Source organism: Chiloscyllium plagiosum, unplaced genomic scaffold (genome assembly GCF_037043375.1).
Source record: "Chiloscyllium plagiosum isolate Xiang-an unplaced genomic scaffold, Cpla_swu_hap1 HiC_scaffold_6, whole genome shotgun sequence".
Taxonomy (NCBI): Eukaryota; Metazoa; Chordata; class Chondrichthyes; order Orectolobiformes; family Hemiscylliidae; genus Chiloscyllium; species Chiloscyllium plagiosum.
Window position 1 is genome coordinate 71,032,095 of NW_028270144.1, and position 24,693 is coordinate 71,056,787.

The following is a 24,693-nucleotide window of genomic DNA, read 5'->3' on the forward strand; positions in this document are numbered from 1 at the left end:
ATAGATGAAGTTTTTTATGAATAAAGTATATTTTTGCAATTAAAAAAATAAACCTAATGCTACTGCCTCATCTTCTCCCCATAGCTCTATACCCTTTCTTCCTTTTCATATAATCCATTTTCCTCTTGGATGCTTTTTTGATGCTTTCCACATTCTCAGGCAGATTATTCCAGATCCTCACCACTCACTGCATAAAACATATTTTTTTTTTGTCACCATTGCTTATTTTGCCACTTACCTTAAATCTGCGCCCTCTTATTCCTTCCAAAAATGGGAACCGTTTCTCCCTGTTTACTCTGTGCACCACTCATTATTTTGACTAATTCTATCAAATCTCCTCTTAAACTTCTCTTCAAGAATAAAAGTCCGATCTAACTAAACAGTAGAAGATGTCCATTCCTGGAACCAGTCTTTTCTACAACGTCTGAATGTGTTCAGGAAAATTTTCTTTATCAATATGTAAATGTTCCTATTGGAAAAGGAGCAAAATTTGACCTTCTCTTGGGCAATAAGACAGGGCAAGTGACTGAAGTTTTACTGGGGAACACTTGGGACTAGTGATCATAATACTATTAGTTTTAAAATATGATTTGGAGATGCCGGTGTTGGCTTAAAATAGTTTTGGGAAAGGATAAGTCTTCCATAAAAGTTAAAGTTCTTAATTGGAGTAAGGCAAATTTTAAGGGTATAAAATAAGAACTTTCAAAAGTTGATTGGGGTAGAATGTTTGCAGGCAAAGAGATGACTGACAAGTAGGAAGCCTTCAAAAGTGTGAGAGCAAGAATTCAGAGGCATTGTGCTTCTGTTAGAGTGAAAGGCAAGGCAGTCAGATTAGGGAACAATGGATGAATAAAAATATTGAGGTTCTAGAAGAATAAAAAAGAAATGTATATTAGAGATAGTCAACTGGGATCAACTGAATCTCTTGAAGAGTAAAAAGATTGTATAGGCACTCTTAAGAAGGACATCAAGAAGGTAGAAAGGGGATAGCCTTGTCAAATAAGGTTAAAGATAATCCAAAAAGATTCTACAAATATATTAAGAAAAAGGGAGCAACTAGAGAGCAATTAGGACCCCTAAAAGATCATCAAAGTTGTCTTTGTGTTGAACCTCAGGAGATGGGAGAAATATTAAATGAATATTTCTCATCAGATTTTGCTGTTAGAAAGAAATGGAGGCTAGAGAACTCCGGGAAATAAATAGTGATGTTTTGAAAATAGTTCACATTATACAAAAGGAAGTGCTAGCGGTCTTAGAAAACGTAAAGGTGGATAAATCTCCGGGACCTGATCAAGTGTATCCCAGGACATTGTGGTAAATTAGGGAGGAAACTGCAGGGCTCCTCGCAGAAATATCTGTATCATCTATAAACACGGGTGAAGTACTGGAGGACTGGAGGGTGGCTAATGTTGTGCCATTATTTAAGAAGGACTGTAAGGAGAAGCCTGGAAACTCTACACCTGTGAGTCTGACATTGGTGGTGGTTAAGTTGTTGGAGGTGATTCTGAAAGTTAGGATTAACATGCATTTGGAGAGGCAAGGATTGATTAGGGATAGTCAGCATGATTTTATGCAAGGAAAATCGTGTCTCACAAACTTGACTGAGTTTTTTAATGAAGTAACCAAAATGATTGATGCAGGCTAATTAGTAAAGTTAGATAACGTAGGATTCAGGGTGAGATTGCCAGCTGGATACAAAATTGGCTTTCTAGTAGGAGACAGAGAGTGGTGGTAGAGGAGGGTTGTTTTTCAGACTGGAGGCCTATGACCAGTGGTATTCCACAGGGATCGGTACTGGGTCCATTTTTGTTTGTCATCTATATAAGTGATTTGGATAAGAATGTAGGAGGCATGGTTAATAAGTTTGCAGCTGACACTAAATTTGGTGATATAGTGGACAGTGAATAAGCTTATTTAAACAATCTTTATCAATTTGATCAATAGGCTGAGGAGTGGCAGATGGAGTTTAATTTGGATAAATGTAATGTATTGCAGTTTGGTAATATAAACAAGGAAGAACTTATACAATTTATGGTAGGGCCCTGGGTAGTGTTGTAGAGCAGAGAGACCTAGGGGTTCAAGTACATAATTCTTTGAAATTTGCATCACAGGTAGAGTGGGTGGTTAAGAAAGCATTTAGGGCACTTGGTTTCATTATTCAGACAATTGAGTATAGGAGTTATGACATCATATTGAGGTTGTACAGGACATTGGTGAGGCCTGTTCTGGAGAGGGTTCAGAAAACATTTTCCAGGATGTTGCCAGGAAAGGAGGGTCTGAAATATAAAAATAGACTGGAAAGGCTGGGACTTTTTTCACTGGAGTGTAGGAGGTTGAGGGGTGACAGTACTGAGGCTTATAAAATCATGAGGGGCATAGATAAGGTGAATGACAGGGTTACTTTCCCTCGGATAGGGGAGTTCAAAACTAGGGGGCATATTTTTAAGGTGAGAGGAGAAAGATTTAACAAGGATATCAGGGGCAACCTTTTTACACAGAGAGTGGTTCGTGTGTGGAATAAACTGCTGAAGAAAGTGATGGATGTAGGTATATGTTCAAAAGACATTTCGATATGTACATGAATAAGAAGTATTTGGAGGGATATAGGCCAAGCACAGGCAGGTGGGAATAGTTTAGTTTGGGAAAATGTTCGGCATGGACCGAAGGGTCTGTTTCCATGCAGTGTGACTATATCACTCTGTAATGTCTTCACAGCCTTACTGAAGTACAGAACTAGACCCAGTGCTCCAGGTTGAGACCTAATACGTATTTTATAAAAGTTTAACAGAGGTTTGCCAACATCAGACATCAGTTTTTCAATTTTGCACATAAAGTCAATTTTTAACAAATCGCAAACAGTTTATTCTGAATATTATATCTTTTAAATTCGTTCCCCGAAATGCTAGTTTGCCTTTGCATAGTGCATCCTCAGATGAATTCTGCTTACTTTGGCAGAAGTGCAGTTCACAGAACCACCACGAGTGGGATTCCACAGTGCCCATTGCGAAGGACACAGACCCTGCCTGAAATCCTGAGGAAGGAATATTTAGTGAGAGCAGACTTCCGGCTGCTCATTGCAAAATTTCAAAGACAACCTTCCATTCTGATGGGTGGCAAGAAAAGTTAAAGATCGCTAAGGGTAGGTTGCCCCTTATTGTAAACACAGAATTCCTTGACTAGCCTGCGCCCTCCCATAGACTTGCCCTTAAACAGTGAATATATTTCTCGAAAGTGGTCAGAAAGCTCAACTGCCCACTCTTCTCTGTCCAGAGTGTATGATAATTGGGTTGGAAAACTAGTGAAGCTATTATCTCATAAATTGCAGCTGATTCTGACTCCCCACCAATCCCTAACCTCACACTTCTGTCCAATCCTCTATGCTGCCCATATGGTGTCCTGGCTCCCAACAATAATATTAATATTGTACATATATCTGGAAAGCAAGAATATACAATTGCCTAACTTTCATTTAAGCAAGTATGTAATGTTTTTATCTAGCTGAGAACTGCTTTGAATTTTCTTGTCACTTGCTGCGAGGGACATTGGACCCAGAGGAATCTCCTACCTATGAATATCTACGATTTGTGGGAAATTTCCAGTCATATGACAGTGGTGAGTATTGAAATTTAGTCCAGATCTATTATGTGAGACTAAGGGCTTAAAAATTGGTTTGCATAACATGTATTCTATATTACATAAGAACACACAAATTAGATAAGTAAATAGTTTAAAGAGTGGAACTGAAGAAAGAAAGATTAATTCACAATAAGTAAATCACTAAGCCACATAACCATTTTTTTTTCACAAATGTCCCATTCTAGGAATTATTAGTGGATAAAATTAAAGCAAAATCTGAAGTACCAACAGAAAATCATGGCAATACCCAGAAAGAGAGAGAAATAGAATTAAGGTTCTCGACTTGAATTACTTAAAACTCATTCAGTTACGCAGTTAAAATTGGTGTTTCAATGTGATGGGCCTCTGTCAGAAAAGGTGAGAGATGTAATATGATTTGATACAGAGGCCAGCAGAGAAGAGCTCAAAAGAACATTAGGGAAGATCACTGATCAAGGAAAGGAAGAAGAAGCTAAATGAGAGATGGCAGTGAAAGGCAGAAGGAGATGATAATGCAACATGTAAAGCCAACAAAAGATAGAGCTAAATGAGATGTAAATAGGAATAGCAGAACATCATCAATTCCTGGATGAAAAATCAGGGACTGAAGCTTGCACCATAAATTGTTGAATTCAGTATTGGGTCTGGAAGTGTTTTGAAATGCTTAGTTGAATGTGAAGGTACTATTCCTTCAGCCCATGTTCAGTTTAATTGAAACAATATAGTAGACTGAGGAAGAGGCCAGAAGCAGAGAGTGGGACAGCGAATTAATATGTCAAACATCCAGAACCTCAGGGTCATGCCTGAACTAAATGCAGGTAATTCAAAATAATCTATGTATAGTCGCCCCACTGTAACGTATAAGTCTTACTTTACTTAGACAGTCTTTCAGGGAAGAAAGGACTGTTGTACGAAGAGCAATTGAATAGCTTGAGCTTGTATTCATTGGAGTTCAAAAAGGTTGGAGGGGCATCTGATAGAGGTATATAAAATGCTAAAGGGGATTGATAAGATGGACTTTGAACAGATGTTCCCCCTCGTGGGACAGTCTCGAACTAACAGTCGTTGTCATAGAGTGATGAAGTAGATTCAAAACTGAGATGAGGAGAAACTACTTCTCTCAGAGGGTTGTGAAACTGTCAAACTCACTGCCCCAGAGAGCAGTGGAGGCAGAATTATCAACAGATTCAAGGAAGAAATAGATATGTTCCTGGTGAAAAGTGAGATAAAGGGCTATGGGGAGCAGGCAGGAAAGTGGAGTTGAGACCAGGATAAGATTAGCCATGATCATGTTAAATGGCAGAGTGGTCTCGAAGGGCTGAATTGCCTACTCCCACTCCTAATTCCTAAATTCCTATGTTGTATCTTCTGCACTTGCAGAATCTCTAGAGTCTGCCTTTCTAGTGCGATATGATGTACTCAGGGTGGAACTAGTGATGTCTAGGATATTAGCTGTAAGATACAAATATGTCAAGTTGTTGCTTGACAGCTTTCCCAATTTTGGCATAAGATCTAGATCTTAGTAAAGGAGAAAGCCACAGGTCAACTGAGTTATCATTTCTGGTGCTGAGGTCAATCTGGAAGTTCAGCTCAGCACTATTCTTTATTGAGGTAAAAACAATGACTGCAGATGCTGGAAACCAGATTCTGGATCAGTGGTGCTGGAAGAGCACAGCAATTCAGGCAGCATCCGAGGACAGGCAAAATCGACGTTTCGGGCAAAAGCCCTTTTGCCCGAAACGTCGATTTTGCCTGTCCTCGGATGCTGCCTGAATTGCTGTGCTCTTCCAGCACCACTGATCCAGAAACTATTCTTTATTGACTTTTCTGTGATGAATTGGCTTTTTCTCCAACTTTCCTTCCTTCCATTATGTCATAGCTCCTGCTTTAAGTCCTGTTTCCTAACAGGGATTCATTAGGTGTGTGTTAATGGTAGAGTTGTGAATCCTACAGCATTTGGCTCATAGTACTGCACTGTCCCTGGCTGAGACTTGATGCTTTTCAATATTGCAGTACATGAGTAATAGAGATTGTGACTGAGAACAGCATGTTTACTATTAATATTTGCCTACAAATTACTATGCCAATATAGGTGTATGCAGTATGGGTGTACTTTGGTTAATAATTTTTAAACAGACAGATGTTATGCATTAAGAAAATTTACTAACTTGACCTGGAAAAAAGTACTTGGCTAAGCAGTGTTGTGCCAAATAAAAGATTTGCTTGTTTTACTGGATTGTACAGAAAAGAAACGTAATCCTGATAAAATTCCACATTCAGAATCCTGGAGAGATGCATATATTTAGATGTACATAAACCATGGAAACACTCATTGTCTGTCAGAGATACTTACTGAGAGCAGACTTTCAAAAAATGTGGTCATGTTCCAAATAGGTCAACGTCAGTGGTAGAAGATTTGAAATGTTGTTTTGAAAACTAAGCATAAAGGGAATATTGACATTGCAAATTGATACACAAGGTGTAATATTCCAGGCTAGCAGGGGACATCTAGGAGGTGGGAGGCCTTGAAGATCAGTGGAATTGTTATCAGGACTGATAACCGACATCTTCCCATTTGTGTGCAGAAAGTTCAGGGTGGTACCAGACTGACTTTTCCACTCACCTCCACTTAATACACTTGAATGGTCAATTAACAATATTTAAGATCCTTCCTACCTGCATTGCAATTTTCCTTAGCTGCAGCCAGATAACTGACTGGCAGCCTACCAGCCATTAGGTCTCTGCAGACTGCATGTCAGGTGATGGGGTTGGCCTCAAGCTTCATTCAGTTCTACATGACTGAAGGCATGGACATGAGCAAGAACAAGTTGTTGACGACCTCCTTTCTCTGACTTCGATGGCCTCCCTGCCCCTGTGACCCTCACTACATGGGGTACACCCTTAAATAATAGTTATCTTTCTCATTGGTTCACTGCTTGATCCTGGGACTGTGAGGAGTTGCAGTACTGGCAGCAGCCACCACCTCTCCTGTGATGCTGCGGAGTGATAGATTTACTAGTCTCCAATTTGCAAACAATTGTCCTGCTCAAGTCTGTGTGCATTTAATGCAACCTCAACTCAAAAATAAATTCTGTTTTAGAGAATTCATACACTTAAAATGATAAAACTTATTCTAGTTGGTGTAAGGAAGGGGATTCAATAACAAAATCCATTTGGAATTTGGGATGTATGACCAATTTGTAAAGCACTTTTAATTACAGATTCTTTCATTGCCTAATGTGCACTATAAATAATATGACCAGATGTAATTCAAATTGATGATCATGTATGTGCACCCGAACGCAGCCTAGTGTTACTTAACAATTGATAGATTATTTACCAAAATTTGTCAGCTTCATTGACCACTTTTAAAGAAATGGAATCCTGGCAAAATTCCACAGTAAGGATCCTGTAGAAATGCATATATTTCGATGCATATATACAATAGAAACATTCATAATTAGTCTTTGTATAGAATATGTTAATAGATTGCTTATTACAGACTGGTATAAACCACTGTTTGAAATGTTCTTTTTCTTCTTTCTAATTGTAGTGCCTAGTTCATCTTGCAATGGTTTTGAAGGTTCTGTTCAAAGGACACTTCAAACAACAGTACATGAACAGATGTGTTTTGTAGCAACCGTCCGTCTAGCAACACCTCAATTTATAAAGGTTAGTACATATGGACAGTGAAAATAGATCACACCAGAGTACCAATCTCCCAGGAATTGATTCCTGAACTGCAACCAACAGGCTAGAGAACACTGAATATTGGCTCCTGATTGAAATTAGACTGGTGAATGGTAGATTCTTGCTGTATCATCCTAGCCTGTTCATTGAAAAAAGTCAATTTAAATTTCATGAAGGTCTTCGAACAATGCAATAGGCAATCAGGAGGAGGCTAAGCAGAGCAAGACTTCTGGACATTCCAAGTCACTTATACTTCAGCTTTAGCCACTTTGTCAGGTGCTGCATTTCTCTGGTGGACCATGCACAGATACACTGTCTGACACCTAGATGTATATTTTACAAGTGGTATCAATACATTTGTAGGAGGCACTTTTTAAAATTTGTTTATTAATTAAAATTAAATAGCATGACTTTTTTACATGGTTCTTATTTTCTAATGCTTTTGAATTTTTTGTAAACTTGTTAAATGTAAGTAAAATTCTGAATTTTAATCTAAATTGTGAACCAAGTAATGGCCTTCAGGTGATTATTAATTTCAATTTACATTCAACAGTATTTTTAATATATATGACATCCTCAGTAAGTAATGAAAGAAGAATTGAATGCTGAGCTGGAGAGAGTTTAAATAGATAGATAAATAACTTGGATGTACAGGTTTTTAAAGGATGGGAAGTGAGGTAGAGAGGTATACTGGCAGTCAGAGAATTTTAAAGATAAAGTAATTAATGCGACCAGAGGGAAAGAGAACTTATTGATGATGGAGAAGCAAAGTAAGAGGGTAATAAACAGATGGCCAGAGTTGGAAAAGTGACAGAAGGGGAAGTGAGCCTTGTCAAGATAAAGTTGAGCAATCAGAGAGTGAGGTACTGGGCAGCAGGGCAGCTCAGCAATTAGCCCTGCTGCCTCACAGTGCCAGGGGCATTGGTTTGATTCCAGCCTCAGGTGACAGTCTACATGGAGTTTGCACATTCTCCCTCTGTCTGCATGGGTTTCGGCTGGATGCTCCAGTTGCCTCCCACAGTCCAAAGATGTGCAGGTTAGGTGGATTTGCCATACTAAATTGCCAATAGTGTCCAAGAATGTACAGGCTAGATGGATGAGCCATGGGAACTGTGAGGTTACAGGGATTGAGTAGGATGTTGGGTCTAGGTGTGATGCTCTTCAGAGGGTTGGTGCAGACTCAATGGGCTGCATGGCCTCTTTCCATTCTGTACGGATCCAATGAATCATTGTACAGGGCAGAATCTAGGTTTTAGACAAATTTGAGTTTATGGAGGGGGATGAGGGGAAGCCAGTGATGAAAATATTGGAATAATAGGGATTTGAGGTGAGAAAAACATGAATGAGAGTTTTTCTGCTTTAGGTACAGATGATGAGATCAGTAATAATGAAGCAGCTTCTTCCAGCGTTAATTTTCCACATTTTGGATCCAATGTCAAGTTACTCCCAGGTCAGCTATATCCCAGAACAAACTGCACAGAATGAGGTAGATCTTCATTTTGTGTGATCATGAAAATTGGTGATAGCAAGTCACAGCTTGATTTTCATCTCTGCTGGTTCCATTGAAATCATTGAACTATCTGCTTTGGATGTTTTCCCACATAATTTTGCGTGTGTTTTCTATAGGGAATGGCTTTATCTAATAGCTCATGTCTCTGTGGGACAAAATTTGTGATCATTATATGTTGTTTAAAATAGTTATAGCTACCAGTGGTTTGAAGATGGGGAGGTCTCATAAACTACATAGTCTGCCCACTGCCTTCCCAGTGTCCCTCAAACAGTTTCCCATGTTATGGAGGACAGTGGATGTGTCAAGCAGGCCAACCACCTTTGGGACAGTCAAGACCCGTAAGTGGCTCTTCAGTGCATCATCCAACCCCACACACTATTATGGCATAGGAGGCCTCTGACAAACTGGCCATAGTCTTCCCTGGGTAAGAGATGTTCCCTGTCCCCAGTGCAGGCACCCCATCCATTGCCGGCCACCACAAAAGCCATACCCCTGACATTACCTTTCCACAGCCTCTCAAATCCTCTCCCAGCCACCAAATCCTGCATTCGGCCCATTGTGCCTACACCGGCTGTATTATCTAATCCAGCTCTATTATCGTACCAATTTCCTGAATTTCCCCATATTCCAGTACACCATTATAATTTTAAAAATCCAATGCCCTCTTGAATTCTTCAGTTGAACCTGTCCCCATCACATTTCCAGGCAGTGCATTCCATGCCCTAACTGCCCACCGTGTGCAATTTTTTTTTTCTCAATTCACCCTTGCTTTATTTACATGTCACTTTAAATCTATGCTCTCGTTCTTATTTCATTTGGAAGCAGAAACAATTTCACTCTCTCGACGCTGCTGAGTTGCTCATGATTTTGAAAACCTCAATCAGATTTCCTCTCAACCATCTTCTCTTTAGGGAGAAAAGTCCCAAGTTCTCCAGTCTATCCTCATAGTTAAGATTCTCATATTTGGAACATTTACAGTAAATCACTTCTGCACTTGCTCCAATACATTCACAACTTCTCTATAATGTGGTGCCCACACTGAACACAATATCCATCTGAGGTTTAAGAAGTGTCTTATATAGGTTCAGCATGCCCTTGCTCTTGTTCTCTACGCTCTTATAAATAAAACCAAGAACACTATATGCTTTATTAGCTGCTCTCTCCACCTGATTGTGACCTTCAATGATCTGGGCACATATGGTCCCTCTTCTCCTGCACCCCCTGTAGAATTATACCCCCTATTTCATAGTGTTGTTCAATGTTCTGCCAACCAAAGTGTATCACCTCACATTACTCGGCGTTGAACATCACCTGCCACTTATCTGCGTATTCCAAGTTGTCTATGTCCCATTATAATTGGGGCCTGACAGCCAGGCCCTGCTGATAAACCAGACATGCTTTCAGTCTGAACTTCCTATCTTTCTTGGGTTGTCTGTTGTCTAGCTGTAGCCACAGCTTAAATCTGGTACTTTTGAAAGCACAGAAGCTCTCTAAGACAAGACCTCCTCCCAATATGGTGCAGAGGTCTTGCCTTGAGACAATTAATGTCCCAGTGAGTGGGCTTTCCTATTTGAGATCCCAGTTGACTATTTTAGGGGAGGGGGAGATGGGAATGTGGTGCTCTGTAAAATCCAGCCTCAGGTAAAGACTACTGTAAAAACATTAACTTCAGTGAACTGAGTAAAAATTTGGCTCAGGTAGATTGGTATCAAAAATTAATAGACAAAACAGTAATTAAATAATGGTCCTCAAAAAGATGGTCACGTATAGAGTAGGCACATTCCCATGGCACAGGAAAGAAAGGTTTTCAAGGCTAGAGCTGACTAAACATGTCGAGGATAAAAATGAGAGGGAAAAAGCAGGCTTGTGACAATTGGAAGGCTTATGATGCATCAGAAAACCAAACTGAACATAGAAAGTGCAGAGGAGATCCAAGAAAATGTACATAATAGGAATAGAGAGAGTATGAGAATAGATTAGCAAGTGACATAGAGGTCAGACAAAAGTATTTTCTAAGTACAAATGTGGTAAAAAGATAGCCAAAGGAAGAGCAGGCCTATTTAGGGACCAGAAAAAGATATCTTCTGGAGACAGAGGGCATGGCTGAGATACAAAATGATTACTTTGCAACTATTTAGTACAATGAATTTTGAAGTTATGTGTTTTGATGCATTTTTGTAGGAAAGACGAAATGCAGCAAAATGAACTAAATGCTGGATAAAAGCAAATTGGGCTTTGACAAAGGGTCAGTTAGACTCGAAACGTCAGCTCTTTTCTATCCTTACAGATGCTGCCAGACCTGCTGAGATTTTCCAGCATTTTCTCTTTTGGTGAACTAAATACTGTAGTTTTAAAGGGTCTGGAAGAACGGAGTGAGATCTGGGGGGAAATGTACATGAAACTATGAAGGTATAAGATGGAAAGTATGTTGCAAAAGAAAATGGCATCCTTCACTTTGTTAATAGAGGAATAGAGTGCAGAAACAAAGATGTTTCTGTGTTACTGCTAATGAGCCAAGGGCCAAAATGATGCCACATGACCAGCAATGGCATGCTGGGTTAAGGATGTGTAGATAGTTGAGATTTTCACATAAATTGTACCTATGCTATCAATCCAGTATTAAAGAGGTAATTCTATGTTAAGGAAAAAATATATAAGAATATGATAGTTTTAATAAAGCTAACTGGTTAGGCCTCAGCTGCAGTATTATGTTCAGTTCTAGACTCAATATTTTAGAAAGGATATCCAGAACTTGGTAAAGGTGCAAAAGTGTTTTATTAGAATGGTACCAAGTTTTAGGGACTTTCTTTGTTGTGGTTCTGTTCGCCGAGCTGGGAATTTATGTTGCAGACTTTTCGTCCCCTGTCTAGGTGACATCCTCAGTGCTTGGGAGTCTCCTGTGAAGCGCTTCTATGATCTTTCCTTCGGCATTTGTAGTGGTTTGTATCTGCCGCTTCCGGTTGTCAGTCCCAGCTGTCCGCTGCAGTGGCCGGTATATTGGGTCCAGGTCGATGTGTTTATTGATTGCATCTGTGGATGAGTGCCATGCCTCTAAGAATTTCCTGGCTGTTCTCTATTTGGCTTCTCCTATAATAGTAGTGTTGTCCCAGTCGAACTCATATACCGGCCACTGCAGCGGACAGCTGGAACTGACAACCGGAAGCGGCAGATACAAATCACTATAAATGCCGGAGGAAACATCACAGAAGTGCTTCACAGGAGACTCCCAAGCACTGAGGATGTCACCTAAACAGGGGACGAAACGTTTGCAACACAAATTCCCAGCTCGGCGAACAGAACCACAACAACGAGCACCCGAGCTACAAATCTTCTCCCAAACTTTGAACATTTAGGGACTAGAGAAGCTGAGGTTATTCTCCCGAGAGCAGAGAAGGTTAACAGGATATTTATTTTTAGCTTTGATAGAGTAAATAAAGAAAAAAAACTTAATTTAGTGACAGAACAGTTGGTAATGAGAGGACAGAGATTTCAGATAATTGGTAAAAGAACAAATGATGACTCAAAAAAAAATTTTTACAGTGCAAGTTATTCAATCTGTACACTGAAGAAATATTCAATGAATTAGCTGTGCTTCCAGGTGTAAAATTAAGACAGAAGAACATAACAAGCTTATAATATTCTGACAGTATTAGAAGAGGCAGTACAAAATAGCATAGATCAAGTAAAATATAGAATTTAGAATAATGTTTGAATATGAACACCAAAAAGAGAAAAGAAATGATGGTTAGATGGAGTATGTTAGAATAAATTAGGGTGACGTTTGAATTATGTGGTGTTTCACTGGACCAAGTAAATAAGTTGGCTATTCAGGACAAATACCAACAGAAGGTGACAGGTATGATGCAAAAGTTAAAAGAAGAATGGAGGTAGCCAGAACTAATTTTTTTAAAGATAAAGAATATGTTAACAACAATAATACTTAAGATGGTAACAAGGAAAATAATTCATAAAAGTGTACATTCTATCTGTCCAATTTCCTGTATAGCTCCGACAACTTGTCAAAAATTATAGGTCTCTGGAAAAAGATAAGTTTTCTTGAAATCTGGATGCTTAACTGTATGCTAACAATTCCAAATACAGAACATTAGTCAAATGAAGAAGTATTTAAAAGTACAAGAGGAAAAAGAACTTTAAGAAGATGACATCCAGAAAATAAATTGTCAGTATTTTGGACATTTAATCAGAGCTGAAAAGCTGCAGAGAATTCTTTCAGAAAGCAGTGTGGAGAATAGCAGAAAGAGGGATCAATCTAGGAGTAGTTGGATGGCAGATCGCATGGAGTGGTTGTTGATTGGCTGCAGTGAATATGTGAGGATGGAACAGTGTGGCACACCGTGATAACATATCTCCTGGCAGAAATAGCTACATGCAGCAACAGAATTGTTGTGATCTAGGATGTAATATCCGAAAGACTGGTCAGAATCAAATTCAATAATAATGGCCAAATTTAAATAGATAAGAAATTGAAAGAAAATATTTTACAGAGCTACAGGAAGAGAACAAAGGAGTGTGATTAATTGAACACCTCTATCAGAAACCTAGCACAGGCAAAATGGGTCTTTTTTTGTGCAGAATCATTCTATGATTCTGTGCAGTGGAAAGCTAAGGAGTAACTGTTGCCTGTGAATGCGAAAATTTGCTGTTTACTCAACAATGAAACCTTTATTCTTAAACTTGTAAGGAAGAGCACAATCGATTATGCCACACAATGATATCAATCAATTATTTACTTTCTATATTTATTCTGAATATTAAAAAGGGAAAGATTTGTCAATGAACCGTATTTATTATTAAAGCACATTGATTTGCAAAGCTTGAAATGTAGCATTAAAATCTGTTCTGTATAAAATCTACCACTGTTAACCATATTTACAATACTTTATTTCAACACAGGAGATGTGCATAATAGAGGAGCCTTTGGAAGAATTTACCTCTAGACATAGCTTGGAGTGGAAGTTTTTATTTCTAGATCACAGGTTAGTGAGAATTTTTTTGTGATTAAAGCAGAACTTACCAGTGTCATGTTACCAACTTGTTTTAAGCGTAAGAAGTAGTTATATAAGCAATGTCTGCTCCTAGAAGGAAAAAGAGTGCTTTATTTCTATTTCCATTTTGCTACATCAAATATTAATTTGAATATTGTTACAGTATTAAAGGGGTGCAGGAACAGAGAAACCTTGGATTTTACTTACATAAATATTTAAAGGTGATAGGACCAGTTGATGAGGACGTTAAAAGGCGCACAGATTCCTTGGGTTGACAAATACAGGTTTTGAATACTAAATCAAGGAGGTTATGCTGTGTCCGTACAAACCAATGAATAGGCTTCAGCAGTGTTAATATGCCCTATTCTATATCCCATACATCAGGAAAGATGTCTAGGCCTTGAAGAATGGGCAAAGGAAATTTACCAGAATGTTACCAGAGATGAGGCACCTCAATATGGGGAAAGGTAAAGTAAGCTGAGATTTTTTTGAAGACCAAGAAAGGTTAATGGGAGATTTGTTGGTGGTTTTAATAGCAAACATAAGAAGAAATGGCTTCCACTGAGGGGTGCGCGCATTTTAGAAATCATCAGCAGCACACATGCAATTTTCTAATATGTGGCAGAGTGGCCTGCTTTTTTCAGACAAATTGTTGAGTTTGGTGCATAACTTGCTACATCAAGAGATGTTTACTCCTTATCTTCATCAGTGACTTTGATGTTGTGTTGCTTTTCATTTTATAATGACACTCTCTCTGTGGTTAATTCCCCATAGTGTTCAAGTCAGAGCAAATGTGGATAGTAATGGATACTGGGAAAATTAATGCAGTATGTTTCAACATCTCAAAAGGCAACACTAAGGGAACACTTTTGTCAACTAACCTCTGCTTTGTGATCTGAAAATTCTTTAATAATATCATGGTTTCCTCACTTACAAGTTTCAGCTCACTATGATGACAATTGCCACCTTCCCTTCACTAGAACAGGGTTTGTTCCCTAGAATGTAGATGGAAGAATAGAGGCATCAATATATTTGACCCTATTTTGCTTTATTTATGACAATAGGCTTCAAACTATCTTATCTACCCAGTAATGAGAGATCACAGCTATTCCTCAAGCAGGCTGCTAAGAAAAGCTTTCTTATGTATCTGGAAGTGTGAACATCCACAGACCAAAGGCAAGAAGACTGGAGTCCATAATGACAACAAGTGCCTCCAGTCAGTATCTAATGAGAGACATACTTATGCCTTCAGAAACCATGGTTAGAGCAGTTTTTTGTTGTCATAAAGACAGACAAAGTTTGCTAGGAATACAGCTGCAATGCTTCATTTCATCATTCTGTACCATTTGAAAGAATCTGCATCAATCCTAGTTGTAGAGTGTAGTCTCCACTCCTACCTGTGAAATGCAATCCTAAATAATGTGGACGTCAACAACCTGTTTAGTGTGCACAGCAACACACATATTAAGCTGTGAAGAATATATGCCTAATCGCTTGGCATCTGAGTACATTTCTTCAAGTGCTTTCTTACATTCAAAAACCAACAAAATTATAGTCATAATAAATATTGCAGATAATTCCAACCACATTCTAATTGGATATCATGCAATAAACAATGAATGGCAACTTCTGTTTAATTGTAATTACTTGGGATTTTATAAAACTATCTTGAATAGGTGAATGTTTAAATGAAGATTTTATACTGTACTATATCAAAATGTTCACACCTTGTCAAACTTTTCATTTTAAAGTTGGTTAGTCTATCTACATGTGATTCTTATTCATACAATTAATGGTTGTACTTATGTAATGGAATTTGTTACCTTGTCCCAGTTCTTTTTGACAAATGATCAGATTGTTGTTCCTGAGGCAGGTACACAGCATTGGGAAATTGCCCAGCTTCAGGAGAGACTGTCCTGACTGGCTAGATCTTTGTTCTGTGGGCTAGGAATACTTGGGGTGAGGGGCGTGACCATGGAAATAGTTCTGAAGTGATCTTGTTATCTGCTCTGTATTGAGACAGACTATATAAATGTTTTAATAAAAGCAGTTAGGACTCTAATCTCCACAGCCCTTGCCCCACCCAGACCCCATCCATACCAATGCAAGCCCCAACCCACTGTGAAGGCACCTCAGATCTTCTATATCAACCTAAGCCCCTCAACCCCCTCACTTCCCTCCCTTACACACTCAATGCCAATTCACCAAATACATTCATGAGTTGACCTCACGTGCCATGCTGAGATGAAAATAAAACAAAGTTTGAAGTATCAGTTGCAAAGTTCACTATACTAAAGATTAGATTACTTACTTACAGTGTGGAAACAGGCCCTTCAGCCCAACAAGTCCACACTGACCCTCTGAAGAGCAACCCACCTAGACCCATTCCCCTACATTTACCCCTTCACCTAACACTACAGGCAATTTAGCATGGCCAATTCACCTAACCTGCACATCTTTGGACTATGGGAGGAAACCCACGCAGACAAAGGGAGAATGAGCAAACTCCACACATAGAGTCGCCTGAGGCGGGAATTGAACTCGCGTCTCTGGCGCTGTGAGGCAGCAGTGCTAACCACTGTGTCACCGTGTTGCCCACACTTGTTGATAAAAGACCATTCAATACATTTAAACCTCTTCAAGACCTTAACCACTCATAAAAACAAACATTCATATCCCCACATAAAAAGCAGCCAATCCCTTAGTAGATCTGCAAATCTGTTAATCAAACTGTGAAATTACAGCCTCCCCCACCCAATGTGATAATTATTGGTGTGGACGCAGTCAAGAAGTAATAATACTCTACGGATCATGCCAACAAACTATTATCAAAATCTGTAGAACTAGTTTTTTTTCAACTTAGAGACAATTCAGGCATTAAAAAAGTAGGGATTCAAATGACATGACAGCTTCACAATTTCATAGACTTGAACTCCCTTTTACATACAATCATGTCTGCTCTTAAAAACTGTAAACCACACACTATAGGAAACAAATCTCACTCCTGTTTGCTTTTACCCATACACCCCACTGCCTTGGCCCCACCATTCCCACCAGATGAAGACTAAATCTATGGAAATGGGAGAGGGACCTCCAATCTGGGCAACCAAGTTTCTTCAACCTTCTGAAAATTCTCATCATTGTATAGACATTCAATTCAATTAATTAAGTTTGTTTGATTCATTTTCAGGCACTTTGTGTTTTCTGTACAAACAGTTTAATAGTTGCAAGTAAGTTCTGCTTACATTTTGTAGTTAAATATTCTTTCTAACTGCAGGGCTCCACCGATCATTGGTTATTTGCCTTTTGAAGTCCTTGGTACATCAGGTTATGATTATTACCACGTGGATGATCTGGAACAGCTCGCCAGGTGCCATCAACAATGTATGTACTATTCAGGGGGAGAAAAATGCTAAGAATTTTCAAAAATATTTGGAATTAATCTAATGGTACAGAAAATCATGTAACTCTTTCACATCTAAAAATGGACAACAGAATTCTTAAAACATTACAAATATGCTTAACATATAGTGTCGAATAAAAAATATTTGAAACCTCCTGAGCCAGAATAAATCAAGTACTGTTAATTAACTGCAAGTAATCTTAGTTTTGGTTCAGTTACATCTAATTTCATCAATCTCCGACTTCCAATGGTGAGTCACATTAACAAGGAGTACTTGTCAGGAGCCACTTCTACAAGTATTGTGTCTTGAACTCCAATCAATGCTGCTTTTAAGTGCAGTCCCCTTGATAAGCAAGGAACATTAGTAAATTTTCTCTACAATGTTTATTTTAGAAAATATTTGAGCAATGTTTTCTCTACAATGTGAAAGCATTCTAAACTGCCTTTTCCTCTGTAAAGTTGATTGCAGCCAATTAACGTTAGTAACTCTTTTATTTCACATCTATATTATACAAATGTAGTTAGGCTGTATATAGCACCTGAAAGTTATGTGCACTAAAATTAACACTCAAAAAGTAATTTTGCGGTTCAGTAAAAACAAGATGTGATTTATTATTTCTGTATTTTTCATTTCAAATTGAATAACAATAAGCCTTTAATAATGCACACCACATTGTTTAACACTAATTACCATCAATTATCACATGATCCTTTGTTAAAGGAGAATGAAAATTGTGGAAAATACCTTTTGTTCACAGTTTTGACTAGTTATTGAAACAAATTATATGCAGTATATATCCAAAATATAAATGTTTTAGTTGATATTTCTTCATTATTGCAACTGCCAGGTTGAGTCCCTTTTGCTGCCAGGCAACCCCAAAGATATTATCAATTGCCTCAATTGAAAGCAATAAGAGCCCCACTTTAAGATTAGCCTGAGAGCCATACAAAGCTAATATACACTGGATTCTGGGAAAATAAACCATTAATTAGTGAGGGACCATGCTTCTTAACTAGAATGTTCTCACAGATGGGGTCCTCAGATCAGCTCTCTGCTACGTTGGGTTAAAGATTTTCTTTCATTGCTGTAAAACACGATGATTGTATTACTGTGAAGATGTAAGATCTATTTCATTTAATGTGGAGTCAAGGGATAACATACCTTTACTCTAAGAATAGCTATTTAGTATCTGTGGAAGGATGATGTCAGAGTGGTATCAGATCACATAGAACTGGAGTCTGAGATTGTAAATTCCAGAAGATGCTCTCCCTTATTTTGCTTATTGTTATGTTTAATTTAGCGATGTTGTTCTGATTGTTTTCTTGCTATTGACACAGTAATGTACTTGAATGTGAAGAAAGGTTGAAATTCCTTGGAAAATCCCAAAATCTATCAATATGGGTTAATTAAAAGAACCATTTACTTAGCTAACTAAAATGATACTTCGAGAAGCCTTCTTTTATTCTCTAGAGAAACAGGGTCACAAGAATTCTTATCAAGTCAGGTCATGTTGAATCTTATCACTGAATTAAAATGTGTTAACATTGAGGTAACAACATAGTAAAATATGTAAAGTTCAAAATGACCATAACTACAGAACTGATTATAGAATCTAAAGTCAGATATGGGCTTGTTACAAAACATAACTAAAATAAATTTGGCATATAGCTGTGTCTTTGAGTAAAAGTAATTTTATCTTTTAGTATCTTCACACAGTAGCCTAAATTCAGATTAGGTGAGCCATAAAAGCAAGTTGTTGTGTTTGTTTACTTGATCTGAGGTCCCTTCCATGTAGTTCACAGGAATGCATGCATTCAAAGACAAAGGGCCACATGTGTTTTTTATTGTTTTTTTTAAGTGAAACCAAATATAACAGAGTTAACAACTCACTCACTTTCTAAGTACACAGCCAAACTATTACTATTAATTGGAACATAAACTGAAGCTTACAGCTTACATTAACACTCCAAAGAATTTAACTTTAAATTCCACATTGGCAGTTTGAGAAGTTAAATATAAAGAAAGGGTACAATTACTAAAAATGAGATTTGCCATAAAGCCTATCAGGCTCACCAATATCCTTTAGGAAATGAATTCTTCCATCCCTATGATCATACAAAAATATTTTATTCAGGGAGACCCAAACTCTACAGGAAGGAGATTCATTCACCCTGACTTGGGGCAGCGAGGCCAAGATCTGCCCTCATTCAGATGAAGATGGATGAAGCACAGAATTCAACTATCTACTTCTGAATGACTGTGGTGCACGTTCCTACACATCCACTGCTGTTTTCCTCAACTAAAAGCTCCCATGAGCTCTGCCCTTAGCAGGATATGCCAACAATGTGAAACAAGTTGCCTGATAGTTCTTAAAGACAGACTGTCATTTAACAGGAAGATGGGAAAAGTTGTGCTGCAATGGAAGTTTTTGCAATTGAGTGCTAGGGCACAATGTGGCACTGGGTGCTTTAGTAGTGCAGCTGGGAAGAAAGGCCGGGGACATCTGGGCCACCCTCATAAGGAAAGAGAGCAGGTGAATGATAGGTCAACTTGTGGAGTCTAGACCCAAGGACATAGCAATAGTGCCATGTGGTAGTCTAATGACAGTAGATGGTGGTCAAGGTCAGGGATGACATTTTGACATGACTTATCCTACATACCACAAACGTATTGTGTCACGCAGTTCAGTGCACAACAGCACCATCATTTAGCCAGCCACACTTCTTGGCACTCAGGACTCATGCCTAACTATCAGACACTCCATCTTACTCTCTCACGTTGCCAACCTTGTATCCCTCTTTTATTGCCTCCATATATCTCCAAATTAAGCCATGGCTAATATATCACCAAAATACAGGGTTAAACAATTCATGGCTCCTCAAGATATTTTTTAAAAGACACATCTTTTAAAAAAGTTTTTTCATTTTTGTGTATAATAGTGACCTGCTAAAAAAGTGTAGCCATGCTTTTTGATTTTACAGTGATGCAGTTTGGTAAAGGGAAGTCTTGCTGCTATCGGTTTCTTACGAAAGGACAACAATGGATCTGGCTCCAGACCCGCTACTACATTACCTACCATCAATGGAACTCCAAGCCAGAGTTTATTGTGTGCACACACACATTAGTGAGGTAGGAGAACATTAATTGACTGGAAGGTGTAATAATGATGGAGAAAATTCCTTTGGGTGTTACATCTAATAAACATCATAAGCAGGTAGAATTTTTACAGTTAAGATATTTCCAGTGAAGTTGCATACCAATTATTTTAATAGTTTTTCAAAGTTTTTGAATTTGGTAGAAATGCTGAACAGAGGGAAACTATGCTCACAATATCCATAACACAGAGACCAGAATACATCCTATGCCCGGTGATTCATGATAAAATAATTATTAATAATATTGAAATTATTCAAAATATGGGGTCAAAATAACCAAAAATCTCCAAATACATCTAATTACAGTTGAAATAAGCAAGTCTGTAACTAAAAATGTTAAGGAATATTCACTTTGCAAAGTAAGTAGCAACAAAACCACACTGCCAACTTCCAGTGTAGCAGATATCATTGTAGATGCAAAATTGAATGTTAGAGGTACATAACACAGAGTTAGTTGTGCAGCAAACTGACTGTGTCTTGTCCTCTGATGTTCAAGGACACCTGATTCTCAGCAGTTGGTTTTTTTTCAAGGTTGCTTATCAGTAGATGTAACCTGGTGAAATTGCTTGACTTAACCAGAGCATGGGAAGGCATCAGTCATGTTAAATGTTTTTTAGTAACTTGTTATTTACAATATTTTTTGGATTATTTTCCTCTTTGTTTTTCTTGTCATAGACTATGTGTTGGTATCTGTGCAGAAAGCAACTTTGCACAGTGGAATGCAATTTGCCTTTAGTCAAGGAGCATTCAGCACTAGTTAGCTCAGTTGGCTGGATGGTTGGTATGTGATGCTGATAGAACGGGTTCAATTCCCAAACCAGCTGAGATCACCAGAAGCCCTGCTTTCTCAACTTGACTCTGAGGCTTGGGGGCCCACAGGTTAAGCCCACTACCAGTCATCTCTCTCCAGTGAGAGAGCAGCCTCAGAGACTGTGGCAACATTAATAACTTCTGAGCCTTCAAAACAAAAGAATATGCTCTTTCTATGTTGCCTTCCATATCTGCCAACTGAATGGAGTTATCGACTTGAATGATAGGTAGTGCTGGAATTAAAACTCATGGCTTCTGACTATAAAACAATCAATAAATCACTTGAGTTGATAGGATAATTTATGATTTGTATAATGATTCCAGAACCCAAGTTAAATGCATATTCAGTCTTATTTTCATTGAATTTTCTTTTCATTGATATTTTACAAAATTACTCCAGCTATGCAGAAGTTCGAGCACAGCGTCGAAAAGACATCTGTTTGGATGATAGCTGTACAGAAGTTGTTGGTTCTTCATTGCTTAAGGTAATAAGAAAGATTCGTCTATTCACATTTCTGGGAATGCTTTAAATGCCTGTTATTGCGAAAGATTCTGTAGCCATTTATTAAGGCTAATGTTAAGAAATTTAATATTATTTGCGAACGTATTGAAAACAATCACAGTTAATCTTGCAGGTGGTGCAATGGAAAATAACAATTTGCTCATACCTGTCATACATTCTACTGTTATTGTTCTGTACAGGGACATGACTTAAGAATTGATACACAGCAGCACGTTGAAGTGCTCCCTGGCACTCCATCACCTTCTTCTTCATCTCGGAGTTCACACAAATCATCTCATACCTCGGTGTCAGAATCTGCATGTAGGTGTCTTTATTTTCATGTTAACTTTGGAAAGCTTATGAGATAAGTTTTCCATTTTGCTGCATTAGCTTTGGAAAATATCCATAAAGTAAAATTCGCAAAATGCTTCAAATAGATGATCATGATGTTTCTCTTACATTGATTTTTTTCCTCATTAATTAGTTAATTTCAACAATCAATGTATTAATCTGGTTCTGCTCATTTAGAAATTGTGTGTTGTAGCTTGTAGAAATTGTGACTATCCTATAAATTAAACCCAATGTCAAATTTCTTTCTCAGCAACACAAAGCAAACTACTTTCAGAGATCAGTGCTCCATCCTTGCAGGCAAAAGCAGCAGTACAACAAGATGTAGGAATTCAGCAGCATCCACCCAGCAGCAACCAGGTAGAGATTTGCTTAATGTAATCACTCAACATGCTGATAAATTATTGTTTTCAGAAAGCATTTAAGAAAGTACTGATAAGTAATGAAGTAATCCATTGTCACCAGAAGCAATCATTTTAAAATGACCAAATTTAAATTGCTGGAGTGATAGAAGAATTTGCACAATTAGAGATGTTTTGCTGAATTCATGGTTAAAAGTGTATCCGAACCTTCATGGACTGAGAACTTTTTTTTTTGACATTATCTTTGGCGCCAGGAGAAGGACTGTTAGATTACACAAGAAAAGTTTAAATATCTCTTTTTATTTGTTTGGCGAAAGCCTCCTACAAACTCCCACCTCATAATTTAGACAAATGAAACCAACTCCTTTTTTTTGCTACTTGCCAGTTATCTCATGCCACTTGACATCTGTACTCCCACCCAGCAGATGCTACTGGATTTGGGCCGCCAACTAACACAGATGATGTCTGGAATTTAAAATGTCCCTGGCTACATTCTGAAAAATAAGTGGAGTTTGCTGATCACCACTGCCTTCACCCACCTAATTCCCACCACAAGTTGAAATCAGGGCGTAATTTTAAAACTTTTCTCAGAGTATCTTTGGAACTTACTACTTCAAAAGGCAGTGGAAGCAAAGTCTTTCAATAGGCAGTGGAAGAAAAATTCATGATAAACAAGTGGGCAGAAGAGTATTGGGATAGGTAGCAGTGTGAAGAAATCAGAGCAGCCATGATCATAGTGATTAATGCAAGAGGATTAAAGGCCAAGTGCCTCCAAATTCGCATATTTGCATAGAAGTTCATACATATCGAATTACACAGGCACAATGTAATTACATAACGTGAAATAAAAATGATTGTGGTTTCAGAATAATGAGATTATAAAACTAAACTGTTGTTATTTGAAAATAATGAATCTTTTATTTTCTGTATTAATTTCTGTTCCAGAAATCTTATATTTTTCTGTCAGTTCATAAATAATTATTTCAGATTCATGACCTGCCAATTTACATTTTCCCATTGTTCCTGCAAACTACACACTGCGCTTGACACAAATTGGTTTCTATGGAAATTCTTCACCAAATTGGATGAAATAGGTGAATGCTGTTATAGTCGAAAATGTGTTGCTGGAAAAGCGCAGCAGGTCAGGCAGCATCCAAGGAGCAGGGGAATCGACGTTTCGGGCATGAGCCCTTCTTCAGGAATGAGGAAAGTGTGTCCAGCAGGCTAAGATAAAAGGTAGGGAGGAGGGACTTGGGGGAGGGGTGTTGCGAATGCGATAGATGGAAGGAGGTCAAGGTGAGTGATAGGCCGAAGTGGGGGTGGGGGCGGAGAGGTCAGGAAGAAGATTGAAGGTTAGGAAGGCAGTGCTGAGTTCGAGGGATTTGACAGAGACAAGGTGGGGGGAGGGGAAATGAGGAAACTGGAGAAATCTGAGTTCATCCCTTGTGGTTGGAGGGTTCCTCGGAGGAAGATGAGGCGTTCTTCCACCAACCGTTGTGTTGCTATGGTCTGGCGATGGAGGAGTCCGAGGACCTGCATGTCCTTGGTGGAGTGGGAGGGGGAGTTGAAGTGTTGAGCCACGGGGTGGTTGGGTTAGTTGGTCCGGGTGTCCCAGAGGTGTTCTCTGAAACGTTCCGCAAGTAGGCGGCCTGTCTCCCCAATATAGAGGAGGCCACATCGGGTGCAGCGGATGCAATAAATGATGTGTGTGGAGGTGCAGGTGAATTTGTGGCGGATATGGAAGGATCCCTTGGGACCTTGGAGGGAAGTAAGGGGGGAGGTGTGGGCGCAGGTTTTGCATGTCTTGCGATTGCAGGGGAAGGTGCCAGGAGTGGAGGTTGGATTGGTGGGAGTGGGTGTGGACCTGACGAGGGAGTCACGGAGGGAGTGGACTTTTCGGAACGCTGATAGGGGAGGGGTGGGAAATATACCCCTGGTGGTGGGGTCCGTTTGGAGTTGGTGGAAATGACGGCGGATGATACGTTGTATATGGAGGTTGGTGGGGTGGTAGGTGAGGACTAGTGGGGTTCTGTCCTGGTGGCGGTTGGAGGGGCGGGGCTCAAGGGCGGAGGAGCGGGAAGTAGAGGAGATGCGGTGGAGGGCATCGTCGATCACGTCTGGGGGAAATTGCGGTCTTTGAAGAAGGAGGCCCTCTGGGTGGTATGGTATTGGAACTGGTCCTCCTGGGAGCAGATGCGGCAGAGACAAAGTAATTGGGAATATGGGATGGCGTTTTTACAGGGGGCAGGGTGGGAGGAGGTGTAGTCTAGGTAGCTGTGGGAGTCGGTTGA

General features: G+C 39.0%; 1 protein-coding gene across 8 annotated transcripts in view; it reads left to right on the top strand.

Moving 5' to 3' along the window:
* LOC122550643 (neuronal PAS domain-containing protein 2-like) overlaps positions 1-24,693 on the top strand; it is a 122,124-nt gene that overhangs the window by 68,867 nt on the left and 28,564 nt on the right. For all 8 annotated transcript variants that reach the window (XM_087988096.1, XM_087988095.1, XM_043691704.2 and 5 more), the window contains 8 exons: positions 3,499-3,612; positions 7,169-7,287; positions 13,730-13,812; positions 17,099-17,205; positions 20,207-20,354; positions 21,591-21,675; positions 21,893-22,013; positions 22,294-22,400. In XM_087988096.1, the coding sequence (XP_087844222.1) occupies positions 3,499-3,612; positions 7,169-7,287; positions 13,730-13,812; positions 17,099-17,205; positions 20,207-20,354; positions 21,591-21,675; positions 21,893-22,013; positions 22,294-22,400 (884 nt within the window). The remainder of the gene's footprint in view (positions 1-3,498; positions 3,613-7,168; positions 7,288-13,729; positions 13,813-17,098; positions 17,206-20,206; positions 20,355-21,590; positions 21,676-21,892; positions 22,014-22,293; positions 22,401-24,693) is intronic.